This window comes from Mandrillus leucophaeus, unplaced genomic scaffold (assembly GCF_000951045.1).
Source record: "Mandrillus leucophaeus isolate KB7577 unplaced genomic scaffold, Mleu.le_1.0 Scaffold67, whole genome shotgun sequence".
Classification (NCBI taxonomy): Eukaryota; Metazoa; Chordata; class Mammalia; order Primates; family Cercopithecidae; genus Mandrillus; species Mandrillus leucophaeus.
Window position 1 is genome coordinate 4,302,993 of NW_012107252.1, and position 15,006 is coordinate 4,317,998.

The window sequence follows — 15,006 nt, forward strand, 5'->3', positions numbered from 1 at the left end:
GGGGTTTCACCGTGTTAGCCAGGATGGTCTTGATCTCCTGACCTCGTGATCTGCCTGCCTTGGCCTCCCAAAGTGCTGGGATTACAGGCGTGAGCCACCGCGCCCGGCCCCAAATCCTTAAACAGTATCTAGCACATAGTAGGGGCTTGAACAATATGCGTTGAATACTGAATCAGCTGACTGGTCCCTCCCCGGGGTGCCTGTGCTCACCAGAGCCATGTGGACTGTGAACTCAACACCGATGCCTACAGAGGCCACGAGGATCACCACGGGGATGGCGCTCAGCTTGATGCCCAGGAAACCCATGATACCAAAGAGCTCCACCGTCATCATCGCCAGGACCAGCACCTGGGGGAGACAAGGCTCACGGAGGGCTCCTGGCAGGAGGGAAGACAGGCTGGGCAGGGAAGGGTTCGGGTGCCGCTGGGTCTCTCTGTCCCCACTCCTGCAAGCACTCACTATGAGGCCAGCCGTCCAGGGGTTGAGGAGCAGCAGGGCACAGACGAGGAATGTGCACACCAGCAGGATGCAGACTGCCAGAAGGAAGCAGCGTCGCAGGCCCAGATACTGCTCCCAGAAGAGGAAGGGGGAGCCACTGGGGTAGGCGTGCACCCCAGCCTGGCCGGCCTCTGCACATGCTGCCCGGGCCCCCTCGATGGCCTCCACAAAGTCTGCAGTCTTCTGGAGGCCACGCAGCAGGAAGGGGAACTGGGCAAACTCCAAGGGCTGAGCTGGCGGGACTGCGGAGGGGAGGGAAAGGGAGAAGAGGGAGAGGGACGGGGCAGTGAGCACGGGGCAGAGCGGGCAGGGCCTCAGGCTCAGGGCTTGTGTGGGTGAGGCTGAGGCTCTTGCTGAGCTCCCCCCAGGACTCACTGCGAAGGTTCTCCCCCGTGGTGTCGTATTTGTCGTGCAGCCATTCAGGAGGTGGGGGGTAGAAGTTGGCCTGTGAGGCTGCCAGACCCAGGGGGTCACTGCTCACCCACACGGTCAGCCCCATGTAGAAGAGCTCCGGTGGAATCAGTCCCTCCCTGTCTACCAGCTTCCTTGTGGTCAGCTGCAGAGGCAGAGAGGGCTGAAGGCCTGGGCCCAGGAGGCCTGCAGCCCCTGTGCTACTCCACCCCTCCAGCCCTCTCCCAACCTGGCTGAAATCCAGAGGCTCCTGGGCGTCTCCGGTCTGGATGAGCAGCTTGTAGGCCAGGGCCCCATCCTCAGAGCCATTGCGGTACGAGTGGCGGGTGATGCGCCCAGAAGCCCAGTCCTGGTCAAAGGCAGCCTGGATTCCTAGGGGAGACCAGGATAGAGTTCTCTTGGCTAGTGGCCCCAGGGCGTTTCTCCCTGCAGCACCCCTCCCTGCCAGTCTTCTCGCCTCTCACCCTGTAGCCAGCTGCGGTAATAGTGCAGCCAGGTGCGGGGTGCCTGGGTGGCCGGTGGGGGCAGCACTGCCTTGAGGGAACTGAAGCGCTGGTGCAGATCAAAGAGGGCGCGTTGGGAGTGGGCGTAGTCAAAGCCACCCTGGGTCACCAGGGCCACCTCGTACAGGGAGAAGTACCTGAGCTGGGCGCTCAGGAAGGCATGCTCCTTGGTGCCCCGGGGCACCACATCCGTCAGGGCCAGGCCGTCTTGCACCAAGGTGGCTCCGTAGAGGCTCAGGCCCAGAAGAGCGCCAAAGAGCACCAGCACAATGGCCTGTGGGAAGTGGCAACTAAGCTAGAGGCCCCAGGGCTGCCCCCAGCCCCTCAGGGGTGGACTGAGCCCTCTGCCCTTCTGGACCCACAGATGCTAAGTCTCTGCCCTGCTCGGCCCAGTCTTACCTTGGCATGTGACTGCAGCAGCAAGGGGGCAAACTGGTAGCGGGCAAAATGGGCAAGATTCCAGCGGGCACAGGGCAGGGACTTGCAGGCTGCCTTCTGCCTTGTCTCCTCCTCCTGGCCTAGAAGGTCCCGTGTGGACCCTCCAGGGCTGAAGACCTCAGAGCCCAGTGGGTCAGAAGGTGGGGGCACCAGGTGGGCTTGGGGAGGCAGGATGGTGACCACATGCTGGCTGCTGGCTTCACAGTGTGTAAAGGCTTGAACTGTGGCAGTGAGGTGGGCAATGCCCACTGGAACCGTCTCGTCCTTCAGCTCCTGGGGCAGGATCTGAATCACCCGAGCAGAGCAGGGACTGGAAGAAGTAGAGAGTGGATGACAGGTCTGTGCCTTGAAATGCTGGTGAGGGGACAGGCTGGCGTGGGTCACGGGAGGAAGGGGCTGGGGTGCAGGCAGTACCTGGAGAAGCAGCAGAGCACATCGAGGCGCTGGCAGTGGCGCCGCCGTAGGTCCAGGCTGAGGATGGCTGGGAAGACAAGCATCACGGCTACAAAGGTGCAGCCAACCACTATGGCCGCCTGGGGGACGGACAGGAGGGGCATGAAGGCTGGATGAAGCTTGGCCTCAGCCCCACACCCACCCTGAGCCGCCCATGTAAGAAGCCTCACCTGTAGGGAGAAGGCTCGCAGCGCGGGGATGGGAACGAGGGCAGCCATGAGGAAAGCGGCCATGTTGTTGATGGATGTGAGTACAACACTGGTGCCCGTGCGCTGCAGACACTCGCCCATGCGCTCCTGCCAGGACAGAGTGGGGACCTGCCCTCAGGTCACAAAGGAGGGGCTGTGTCAAGGTGGAGTGAAGGGGAGGCTCAGGAACTTGGGGTGCAGAGGTGGGGCAGTCATAACACAGCAGCTAGCATTTACTGGGTACCATGTACGTGTGATGGGCTGTTCTAAGCATTCGGCTTGAGTTACCTCACTGACCCAAACACAACTTAGGACACAGTACTATTATTTCCCCTGTTTACAGATGGGGACAAGAGGCACTGAGGTTCATTAGCAGCCCAGGGTCACTTGAACCAAGAGGCTCTTAACCAGTAAGCTGAGCTGCCTCAGATGAGCCCTGGGGGACGAGGCCCCACCTGGAGAGGGATGCCAGGCAGAGCCTCTGTGAAGGCGTGCGCCAGCAGGAATACGTCATCCACGCCGATTCCCAGAGCCAAGAAGGGCAGCACCTAGAGGGGCAGAGGAGCGGCCAGCTGAGGACCCGTGAAGCCTGGTGACTGGCACTGAATCTGCCCTGCAGTCCAGGCATACCTGGGTAGTGGCAGCATTGAAGGTGATGCCGAGCAGGGAACAGAGCCCAAGGCCTGAGGCCACCGCCAGGGCCACCAGCAGTACCCCGGCAAGGCCCACAGCACCCTGGGACTGGGCACAGTCCCACCGTAGCATTGTCACACAGGCATAGGCCAGCTGTGGGGAGAAAGGGCAGTCTCAGACAGGGGCTCCCAGGGTGGGCACTGGCTGGAGGTGGAGTGGGGCAAGGTGCCAGGTGCAAAACCCACCATGAGCAGATAGCCTCCCACCACACGGGCAGCGCTGACTTCAGAGAACGCATGCAGGATGTCATCCAGGGTGGTGGAGGAGAAGGCGTGGATCTGCTGGGAAGCGTTCTCAGGCAGGGCCTCCTGGGCCAGCTGGAGAAACAGGGTAGATTGGAGGGGGCAGGAGGAGGGAGTGGCCTCAGGGTACCCACCTTGTCCTTGTCCATACCGACCTGCACAAAGCGCCGCTGCCAGGCTTGTAGCACTGTGCCAGCCTGCTCCTCACTCCAGCCAATGTCATGCGTCTGATAGTCACCCCGGAAATGCTCGTACAGTTGGCGGGGACTCATCAGCAAGAAGGTGCTCTGCAGGGCCTCTGCCCTGGTGGGGGTGCAGGAGAACCAGGGGTCAGAGCTGGCCCAAACACCTGGTGAGGGATGTGCAGGGCCTTTTGCCAGAGCTGCCTGGCATTACAGTATGGGTTCTCATGCACGGAGTCCCCTCATCACCTCCCAGAGGAGACCCTACCTCAGCAGCTGTCCCTGGGGGTCTCTGGCCATGCCTCCCAGCAGCAATTCCTCCTGCCAGTGCATGAATTTGTGGGAGAAGCCATGGCAGCCCCCGCTCAGCTCGTGAGCCACGTTGGGAGCCTGGAGGGGAATAGGAGGGGTTAATGCTCAAGGCCCTGGCTGCGGATAACTGAGTGTCCCTGGGCTTCCACCTCCAGGAACCAAGCCACCATGGAGCTCCGTGGGCCTAGAGTGTAGGTAACTATTCTGAGCCTCTTGACTGCTCTGCAGAAGTGAACAGCTAGTATCCCGAAGACAGGAAGCCCGAAGGGGGAGCAGAGGCCTGGAAGTAGGCTTCTGGGAGGAGCTGGTGTAACTGGCGGATTCTGGGAAAAGTACCACATTGGCAGGGCCATAAAGAAACCAGGGAGACCAGGTATGATATTCATGCTTACCTACTGTGTTCTTAGTTTCCCTGTATTAGTCTATTTTGACAGAAAGTCCAGCCTTGGCCAGCGCAGTGGCTCACGCCTGTAATCCCAGCCCTTGGGGCGGGCTAACAAAAATTAGCCAGGCATGGTGGTGGGCACCTGTAATCCCAGCTACTCAGGAGGCTGAGGCAGGAGAATTGCTTGAACCAAGATCCAGCTACTGTACTCCAGCCTGGATGACAGAGTGAGACTCAATAAATAAATAAATAAATAAAATTTTAAAAAGTCCAGCCTTATCTAGGCTCAGAAAAGGAAAAAGGGATTCATATACCACTTGAGGGCTCCGTAGGATAACTGAATGGGAATGGAACACTGGGGGCCTGGCACTGCGGGAGCAGGGTAATGCCAGGAAGTGAGGGTCAGGGCACAGAGCAGTCAGCTTCCCCGGAACATAGGAGTGTATGAGGGAAGGAAAACAGTCTTTCTCTGGCAGACCTGGTTGGAACCCACCTGCCTGCTGTGATGGTTGGGGGCACTAGGTGGGCAGTGGAGGTCATCAGGGTGTAGACAGGGCCGCCCCACGTAGGCCTGGCCCACCTGTGCCTTGTCTAGCAGCTCCCGGAAGCCCTCAAGGGAGGCAAAGGGACCCAGCTCCTCCAGCAGCTGCTCTGGATCCAGGTTGGTCCACTGGATATCCGGACGGCCGCTGAGGGAAGAGCCCATAGTTGGTGAGGGTCAGGGATGAAAACCCAGGCTCCAAACTGCTGCTGGGGCCCCATGCTGTACCCCACCCTCCTCTTATCTGCCCATTTGTCCCTCCATATGGAGGGTGTGCAAGCCTTAGCTTCTCAGAACTGCCAGGCAGCATGGGCCCACGAGGGTGCCACAGTGAGCGGTAGATGAGTACAAGGGGCTGAGACGGATATCAGGGCAGGGTTACCTAATACACAGAAAGGGCCTAGAAAGGCCCCACTGAGTCCCTTACCAAGCTGTGTGCTTGGTTCTAATATATAACCAGCAGGCACACGCCTGTAGCAGCTTTTCTTTCTGGCCTGGGCAACAGCTTAGCAAACACCTAGGTAATTCCCCCCAACAAAGCCTCTTTCTGGGGATCTTTTTCTCCTTTGCTCAGATCTTACAGATCTTTGTGTTTAGTTTTGTGTAAATAAGTCAGGTCTTCCTTCCTTCAGAGGGAAGGAGAAGGGGGATGTTGAGAGAGCCCTGGGGAAGCCCGTGCTCTCTGTTGCTGGCCTGGGAGCACTTAGGACCTTGGTAAGGTTTTGATCATCCTCATTCCCCCAACCCCTCCTTTCTGCTGGGAGAGTCCCCAGCGGGAGATGAAGCAGGGCCCCAGGAGTGGCACTCACGGCAGGTAGGCGGAGCCCCCTTGGAGTTTGGCTCCCTCCCAGAAGCAGTCGAGGGGAGTGAGGATCACGCACGGAAACAGCTTCTCAATCATCTGCCAGGGATACCCCGGGCCACATCAGTCCTGCCCCACAACCTTTGTAGGATGCCCTCTGCAATCCCCCTCCTTAGTTTTAAGGGGGCGGATTGCAGGCTGTGGAGCTTGCTCGGTCTCTCTGAGTCCTTCCACGCCACAGAAAAGGTTCTGCCTCTACTCCCTCTCAGGACACTTACCCGCTCAATCATTCCATTTTCAATAAGGGGAACTCCTGACTTGTAGCAGATTTTGTTCAAATCCCAGGACCTGCAATAGCCAGGGGCATAGGAGATCAGCAGAAGAGGGGGATTCCCACTCCAGAACCCCCACAGCAAGCCTCAACCCCAGCTGCTCAGGGGCTCAGCCAGACTCACTTCCCATAGAGTGATACTTGGACTTTACTGGCAGTGAGGGCTGCCTGGAGGTGGAGGCCAAGTGCTTCGGGCGTGAGGATGTTCTCTCCCTCCTGCCGTGCGGTCTGTATCAGCATCTGAGAGGTGTATGCAGCCTCCTCCCCCAGCTTCTCCTTGGTGTAATGCAGCTCCTGGCTCACCCGGCTGCCCACTGCAGGAGCAAAGAGAGAAAGCTGGGGGGAAAGGGCCTAGGTGCATCAGAACTTGGGAAGGGGGCTTCTAACTCTGAGGCCTCCCCAGACAAGTGGGAGAGGTGGAGCAGAGGAGCCCCTGCCTTATCCCTGAGGGCCTGGTCATGGCCCAGGCTGACTCCCCAGGCTTCTGGGTCCTGGAGCTTTGCCAGGGAAGTGGAGAGGCCTCGGTTGTGTGGCTCTGTGGATTTCCTGTGTGGTCTAGGGCTTAAGCATGAACCAGGTTGGCTGGGTTTTGGGCATAAACTTAAAAATGACAATCAGCATGAGCTGGCCGTGGGCTGCGGGGGTTGTAGAGGCATCTTGGTAAGGGAACCCTCAGTCCCTCTGTGCTCTGGTAGGGAGGACAAGGAGGGCCAATGGGGCCAATAGGGAGGCTGCTGCCGGGAGGGTTTCCTGAAAGAACAGGTGTAGGGCTGGGGCTGGTTCTTAGTTCAGGTTGCTCTGGGCAGTGATTTGTATCCACACACCTTTCTGCAAAGTGGCCTGGGGAGAGGGCAGGGATAGGAGTGTCTGATAATAATGGGTGATAATAGTGGGCCCTGTGTTGGTGTGGGGAAGGTGGGGGATGGGACAGCCATTCAGTGTGCTGCTCCTGCTCAGGCAGGAAGTGCATGGAATCAGCTCACAAACCCTGGCAGGGGTGAAATCAAAGTGAGCCCAGGGGAGGAAGGTGTCCAGATCCCTTTCACCGCCCTCACTGTCCAGACCACAGGGAGTCCCGGCGCCAGGCCTGCCTTAGTGTCCTGGATCTTAGCGCCCCTCCAGTCCTGCGTTATGCTGGTCACAGGCTCCTGCTGTGTAACTGGGACCTGGGGGAGGTGGGGACATTGTGAGGGGATATCACTTAACTATGATGTAGGGGAGAATGGGGGCCAAATTTACCTCTGGAGGCTTTGTGGATTTGGTCCGATCTCAGACCCTGCGCTGTTTCCATCTGTCTGGGGGTCTCCTCCTGTTAGTCTTTGCTGCCTGCTGGGACCCACACATACTGCTTCTCTGAGACTCAAGTCCCATCTGAGATCGTCATGTTTCCCAATCTCTTTTCCTTTTTCTCTTTTTTTCTTTCTTTCTTTTTTTTAGACAGGGTCTTGCTCTGTTGCCCAGGCTGGAGTGCAGTGGCCTGATCACAGCTCACTAAAACCTCCACTTCCTGGGCTCAAGTGATCTTCCCACCTCAGCCTCCCGAGTGGCTGGGACCACAGGCGCCCGCCACCGTGCCTGGCTAATTTTTAAATTTTTTGTAGAGAGAAAGTCTCATCACTATGTTGCCCAAGCTGGTCTTTTTTTTGGCTCACTGCAACGTTCTGCCTCAGCCTTCCAAGTAGCTGGGATTACAGGCTCCCATCACTATGCCTAGCTAATTTTTTGCATTTTTAGTAGAGACGGGGTTTCACTATGTTGGCCAGGCTGGTCTCGAACTCCTGACCTCCCTTTTGGGAGGCCCTCCTCGGCCTCCCAAAGTGCTGGGATTACAGGCATGAGCCACCGCTCCCGGCCCCAAGCTGGTCTTAAATTCCTGGGCTCAAGCGATCCTCCCACCCCAGCCTCCTAAAGTGCTAGGATTACAGGCGTGAGTCACTGCGCCTGGCCCTCCAATCTCTTTTTCAAACCCATGTAATCTTCTCACTCACAAAAGCCCCAAATCCTTGGTAGCCCCCAACACATACTTACCCATATGCTCACATGTGCCCTCATGCCCCAAAAGTCACATTCCTGGCCTTCACCTCACGAAAACAGTCTTCCTGTCCTGCTCCCCACACTGCAAGTTCCTTCTCTTTTTTTTTTTGAGACAGAGTTTCACTCTTGTTGCCCAGGCTGGAGTGCAATAGTGCAATCTTGGCTCACTGCAACCTCTGCCTCCTGGGTTCAAGTGATTCTTCTGCCTCAGCCTCCCGAGTAGCTGGGATTACAGGTGCCTGCCACTACGCCCGACTAATTTTTGTATTATTAGTAGAGATGGGGTTTCACCCTGTTGGCCAGGCTGATCTTGAACTCCTGACCTGAGGTGATCCGCCAGCCTCGGCCTCCCAAAATGCTGGGATTACAGGCGTGAGCCACCATGCCTGGCCTCTCCTTCTCTGACTCTTCCCTACTCCCCACTCCTTTGCCAGGCCTGTACTGCAGTGTTTATTTCACCAGGATTAGGCCGAAGACTGCCGCATGGAGGGGAAGAGGAGGACAGAGATAAGCTTTCCATAGTAAGTGGGTTTGCTAAGAGGAAGGAGGCATGGGAGGAGGAAGGAACCCAGAGAGATCTGACGAGAAACCAAGAGAAAGAAACATGGATAATTTAAAATGGAGCATCAAAGACAATAAAGACTCCTCAGGGGAGAAAATGGGGAAGAGAAAAAGATAAACCTTAGTTGACAAAGATAGATATGGACAGATGAACTGGGATGCATTGTGGTGCAGGAAGGAAGAGACGATAATGCTTAGTCTGTTCCTTGGGCTAATTACTTATTCTCTCTGGGTCTCCAGCTCCTCATCTGTCAAATGGAAACAGTGACTACCTTGGTAGAATTAGCATCAGTGCAGGCAAAGTACTTAGGAAATTGCATAGCACACAGTAGGTACAGATGTGGAGTTATTTTTCAATGGTTGCTGGTAGAGAAATGATGTGACAGAAAAATGAGAAGGAACTGAAGGAAAGAAAGACTGCAGGTGACAGGGGAGGAAATAGGACAGAGGAGGGAGAATATCAAGATTGATACGTTAGGCCGGGCGCGGTGTTTCACGCCTGTAATCCTAGCACTTTGAGAACCCGAGGCGGGTGGATCATGAGGTCAGGAGTTCACGACCAGCTTGGCAAACATGGTGAAACCCCGTCTCTACTAAAAGAAAATACAAAAAATTAGCCAGGCGTGGTGGCGGGTGCCTGTAGTCTCAGCTACTTGGGAAGCTGAGGCAGGACAATGGCATGAACCCAGGAGGTGGAGCTTGCAGTGAGCTGAGATTGCGCCACTGCACTCCAGCCTGGGCGACGGAGTGAGACTCCGTCTCAAAAATAAATAAATAAATAAATAAATAAAAAATAAAAGATTGATACGTTAAAAAAAACTCGTCCCCTTTTTTTTTTGAGACAGGGTCTTGCTTTGTCACCCAGGCTGGAGTGCAGTGGTGCGATCACAGCTCACTGTAGCCTTGACCTCCTGGCTCAAACAATCCTCCCAGGTCGCTGGAACTACAGGTGTGTGCCACCATGCCCAGCTAATGTTTGTATTTTTTGTAGAGACAGGGTCTCCCTATGTTGCCCAGGCTATTCTCGAACTCCTGGGCTCAAGTGATCCTCCCGCCTCAGCCTCTGAAAGGGCTGGGATTACAGGTGTGAGTCACTGTGCTCGGCCATACTTTTATGTCTTTACCAATGAGAAAATATAACTGGTTAACCAATATGGAAAAAGAGTCTACCTTATAAGTAATCCTCTAAATGCAAATAAAAACATCAATAAGTTACTATCTAACAATTTAGCAAAAATTTTAAAATTGATAGCACTCATTGCTGGTTTACAGGAGTACACTCTAACCCACTATGGGAGTGTAACATGGCATACTCTTTGGGGGAAAGCAACATTGCAATATGTAGGTTCCATAATCTTTGGTCCAGAAGTTTCACGTGTAAGGGCCCATATACCATGGTAGGGACTTAAGCTTTCTCTGGGTGAAATGGGAGTCATGGGAGATTTTGGGCAGAGAGGATCTGACATTTTCATCACTTAACAATGTATTTTTGTGAATACACGGTTGTAAGAGGTGCCCATGAGAAGAAGTCAGGAAAGGTGTCCTGGACCAAGTGTGTGCAGGGAACTGTCAAAGACTCCACGTTTCGGTACTGCTAAGAGTGAGCCAGGGAGGAGCCAGCGGCAATGCTGGAGAAGCAATCAAGTCCAATTATGGAGGGCCTAGAGTGTGTGCTATGGAGTTTATATTTGATTTTACAGAATCTGGTGGAAATCAGTGGAAGGGCACTAAGAAGGGGACTGACTTGGCCAGATGGAGATTGGCCACAGGGTGGTGCTGTGGAGGCAGATTTGAAGGTGAGGCTGTCAGCACCTTCCTCCTTTCTAACAGACCCTGATTTCCGTGGCCATCCTCAGAAAGGCCTAGCGATTAAGGACAGCTGGGCTCCTCCCCAGCATCAGAAGGTGAAACTTGATTAGTTTAAGAAGCCGGGCCAGGCACGGTGGCTCAAGCCTGTAATCCCAGCACTTTGGGAGGCCAAGACGGGTGGATCACAAGGTCAGGAGATCGAGACCATCCTGGCTAGCACGGTGAAACCCCATCTCTACTAAAAAGTACAAAAAAAAACTAGCCGGGCGAGGTGGCGGCGCCTGTAGTCCCAGCTACTCGGGAGGCTGAGGCAGGAGAATGGCATAAACCCGGGAGGCGGAGCTTGCAGTGAGCTAAGATCCGGCCACTGCAGTCCAGCCTGGGCGACAGAGTGAGACTCTGTCTCAAAAAAAAAAAAAAAAAAAAGCCAATCAGTAATTTCATTGCCTTTGCCACGTGAAGGATTTCGGCATAGGATGCTACACAGTTCTTGCTAAAGAGAACAAATGAGAAGTTGGCTGGGAGGCTACTAATAAATTTTTCCTCACTTTCAAAAACAGATGCAAGATCAGGCATGGTGGCTCATGCCTGTAATCCCAGCACTTCAGGAGGCCAAGGCAGGAGGATCGCTTGAGACCAGGAGTTCAAGACCAGCCTAAGGGCCGGCCGGGTGCGATGGCTCATACCTGTAATGCCAGCACTTTGGGAGGCCAAGGTGAGTGGATCACGAGGTCAGGAGGTTGAGACTAGCTTGGCCAACATGGTGAAACCCTGTCTTTACTAAAAATACAAAAACTAGTCAGGCATGGTGCGCACCTGTAATCCCAGCTACTGAGGCGGCTGAGGCAGAAGAATCGCTTGAACCTGGGAGGCAGAGGTTATAGTGAGCTGAGATTGATCCACTGCACTCCAGCCTGGGTGACAGAGCAAGACTTCATCTCAGGGGATGGAAAAAAAAAAAAGAAAGAAAAAAAAGACCAGTCTGGGCAACATAGTGGGACTGCGTCTCTACAAAAAACAAACAAACAAAAAAATTAGCTGCACATGGTGACATGTGCCTGTAGCCCCAGATACTATGGAGAAAGAGGCAGGAGGACTGTGTGAACCTAGGAGTTTGAGGCTGCAGTGAGATGTGATTGTGTCACTGCACTCCAGCCTGGGTGAAAGAGTGAGATCCTGTCTCTATAAAACAAAACAAAACAAAAACAAAAAGACGTGCGAGACAAGAATGACTTCTTTTTCCTGACACTGCAGCAGCTACTTTGAGATAAGCCTGAGGACAAAAGTCCAACATGTTGAAGATGGCAGAGGAGAAAGAAAGAAACTGGGTGCTTGCTAATGTCCTTGGGCTGCTGAATTAACAAAATCAACCAGGCTTCCTGTTACGGAGAATAATAAATCAATCTTCTTTCTTCCTTCTTCCCTCCTTCCTTTCCTTTTTTTCCTCTTTCATGTTGCTAAAAGCAATTCTATTATTTTATTTTATTTATTTATATATATTTTTGAGACAGAGTCTTGCTGTTACCCAGCCTGAAGTGCAGTGATGCGATCTCTGCTCACTGCAACCTCCACCTCCCAGGTTCAAGTGATTCTCCTGCTTCAGCCTCCTGAGTAGCTGGGATTACAGGCACATGCCATCATGCCTGGCCAAATTTTGTATTTTTAGTAGAGACAAGGTTTTGCCACATTGGCCAGGCTGGTCTCAAACTCCTGACCTCAGGTGATCCACCCCACCCTGGACTCCCAAAATGCTGGGATTACAGGTGTGAGCCACTGCGCCAGCCTTATTTTTTAATTTTTAATTTTTTAGAAATAGAGATGGGGTTTTGCCATGTTGCCCAGGCTGGTCTTGAATTCCTGGGCTCAGTCAAGCTTCCCACCTTGGCCTCCCAAAGTGCTAGGATTACAAGCATGAGCCACCACGCCTGGCCTAAAAGCATTCTAAATGATACAATCAGGAGTGTATTGCCAGGGATGGAACCAGACCTCAACTAGAGCAGTAACCACAAGGTAGAAAGGATGGGTCTGTTATGAGAGAGGTTAAGAAGCAAGGATTTACTAGTTTACTAAACAAGTGGGTGAACGGGCCGGGTGCGGTGGCTCACGCCTGTAATCCCAGCACTTGGGAGGCCCAGGCAGGCGGATCACGAGGTCAGGAGATTGAGACCATCCTGGCTAAGACGGTGAAACCTCGTCTGTACTAAAGATACAAAAAATTAGCCGGGCGTGGTGGCGGGCGCCTGTAGTCCCAGCTACTCGGGAGGCTGAGGCAGGAGAATGGCGTGAACACAGGAGGCAGAGCTTGCAGTGAGCCAAGATTGTGCCACTGCACTCCAGCCTGGGCAACAGAGCGAGACGCCGTCTCAAAAATAAATAAATAAAACAATTGGGTAAACAAGAACTGAGGATGACTCCTAAGGTTTTAGCTTTAGATATTTAAGTGGGTGGTGATTCTACCAACATAAGGCCATCCTCTGTCTTCTACACAGAATGGCAGCTCTTGTTGTGCAGGCTGGAGTACAATGGCGCAATCTCGGCTCACTGCAACTTCTGCCTCCCGGATTCAAGTGATTCTCCTGCCTCAGTCTCCTGAGTAGCTGGGATTACAGGCATGCACCACTACGCCTGGCTAATTTTGTATTTGGAGTAGAAGCAGTGTTTCAACATGTTGGTCAGGCTTGTCTCAAACTCTTGACCTCAGGTGATCCACCCACTTCGACCTCCCAAAGTGGTAGGATTACAGGCGTTAGCCTCCATGCCCGGCCTTTGTAATTTTCATTTTAGAGAACAATCTACCTCTGAACCCTTGACTTTACAGTTGGCCAGGAAAAACAAACCAGTCACATTCCAAGTCTCACCGTGGCAAAGTTAAGGAGGTCTGGAACACTGGTCTGGAACACTGAGAGCCAATGTTTGCTTTCTTCCTCTGCTTTCTGTTTCTGTTTCTGTTTCTGTTTCTCCTTCTCCTTTCCTTTTCTTTTCTCTCTCTCTCTCTTTTTTTTTTTTTGAGATAAAGTCTCGCTCTGTCGCCAGGCTGGAGTGCAGTGGCGCAATCTTGGCTCACTGCAACCTCCGCCTCCTGGGTTCAAGCGATTCTCCTGCCTCGGCCTCCGGAGTAGCTGGGACTACAGGTGCAAATCACTGCACTTGGACAATTTTTGTATTTTTAGTAGAGATGGAGTTTTACCAAGTGAGCCAGGCTGGTGTTGAACTCCTGACCTCAGGTGATCCACCCACTTCGGCCTCCTAAAGTGCTGGGATTACAGATGTGAGCCACTGCACCCTGTCTGCTTACTCTTTCTTTGAGACTGGGTCTCATAGTGAGACTCCATCTCTATGAAAAAAAAGACTGGCCAGGCGCGATGGCTCAGACCCGTAATCCCAGCACTTTGCAGGGCTGAGGCGGGCGGATCACAAGGTCAGGAGATCAAGACCAGCACGGCCAACATGATGACACCCGGTCTCTACTAAAAATACAAAAAAATTAGCGGGGTATGGTGGCGCAGGCCTATAGTGTCAGCTACTCTGGAGGCTCAGGCAGGAGAATTGCTTGAACCCAGGAGGCAGAAGTTGCAGTGAGCCGAGATCGCGCCACTGCACTACAGCCTGGGCGACAGAGCAAGACTCATTCTCAAAAAAAAAAAAAAAAGAAAGAAAAAAATGATCACTGCTTTTACCTCACCCCCAGCCAATACAGGACAAGAATGATATTTTGAAATAAAGGAAAAAAGCCTAGGAATTGGCTACCATCCTCTTATAAAACCTTCCCCCAAACAACAGCAAAAAACTGCTGGGGTCTAGCCTATCCTATGCTGGAGTGTAGGAGAGATGAGGAAACATAGAGGTTCAAACAGTGCTTAGATGGGGAAAATGTGGGGAATGGAGAGGGAGGAAGGGAAGGGAGACTGCCTCTGTTGTGGCAGGAAATCCAAGAGTCATCTGGGACCACCCAGGCAGCAGTGGTGTGGGTGGGGGTACGTGTGTGTGCATGTATGCACATCTGTGTCCTGGGGCTGGGGGCAAGCAGGCAGAGCGAAACATCTGCTGTGGACCCCAGCGCTGGCCTAGAGTGTGTATGGATGTGAGAGTCTGCAGGGCTGTGGGTAGATAGGGTGGGGACGGCGTGTGGGAGCCCAACAGGCAGGCAAGCTCTGAGAAACATCTGCTCTGGATCCTAGGACTTGCCAGTATTTGAAATAACTCAAGGGTGTGAGACTCCAACGTGGGCTCTGCCTTTGGGTATGGGCCAGGGCTGAGGGAGCCTACAAAATGCAAACTTCCCAGGGAAAAACTGACTGGAGTTTGACTCCTATCAAAGGGCTGCCATATGAAACCAGCCCTCAGTAAAGAAGAGTCATGCTGAAAAAAAATTTTTTTAATTAAAAAAAAAATTCTTTTGTTGGGACAGAGTGTCCCTCTGTCGCCCAGGCTGGAATGCAGTGGCGCAATCTCGGCTCACTGCAACCTCCACCTCCCAGGTTCAAGCGATTCTCCTGCCTCAGCCTCCCGAGTAGCTGGGACTACAGGCGCCCGCCACCTCGCCCAACTAGTTTTTTGTATTTTTTTTAGTAGAGACGGGGTTTCACCGTGTTAGCCAGGATGGTCTTGATCTCCTGACCTCGT

At 53.6% G+C, this 15,006-nt stretch overlaps 1 protein-coding gene across 1 annotated transcript in view; it reads right to left on the reverse strand.

The window, feature by feature from the left end:
- The window catches only part of PTCH2 (patched 2), a 21,680-nt gene that overhangs the window by 3,761 nt on the left and 2,913 nt on the right, over positions 1-15,006 (reverse strand). The window contains 17 exon segments of the mRNA XM_012001863.1: positions 211-348; positions 460-740; positions 874-1,054; positions 1,139-1,281; positions 1,374-1,686; positions 1,812-2,160; positions 2,265-2,383; positions 2,474-2,599; positions 2,947-3,039; positions 3,122-3,277; positions 3,370-3,501; positions 3,582-3,729; positions 3,877-3,998; positions 4,799-4,994; positions 5,656-5,747; positions 5,927-5,996; positions 6,104-6,293. Coding sequence (XP_011857253.1) covers positions 211-348; positions 460-740; positions 874-1,054; positions 1,139-1,281; positions 1,374-1,686; positions 1,812-2,160; positions 2,265-2,383; positions 2,474-2,599; positions 2,947-3,039; positions 3,122-3,277; positions 3,370-3,501; positions 3,582-3,729; positions 3,877-3,998; positions 4,799-4,994; positions 5,656-5,747; positions 5,927-5,996; positions 6,104-6,293 — 2,849 coding nt within the window.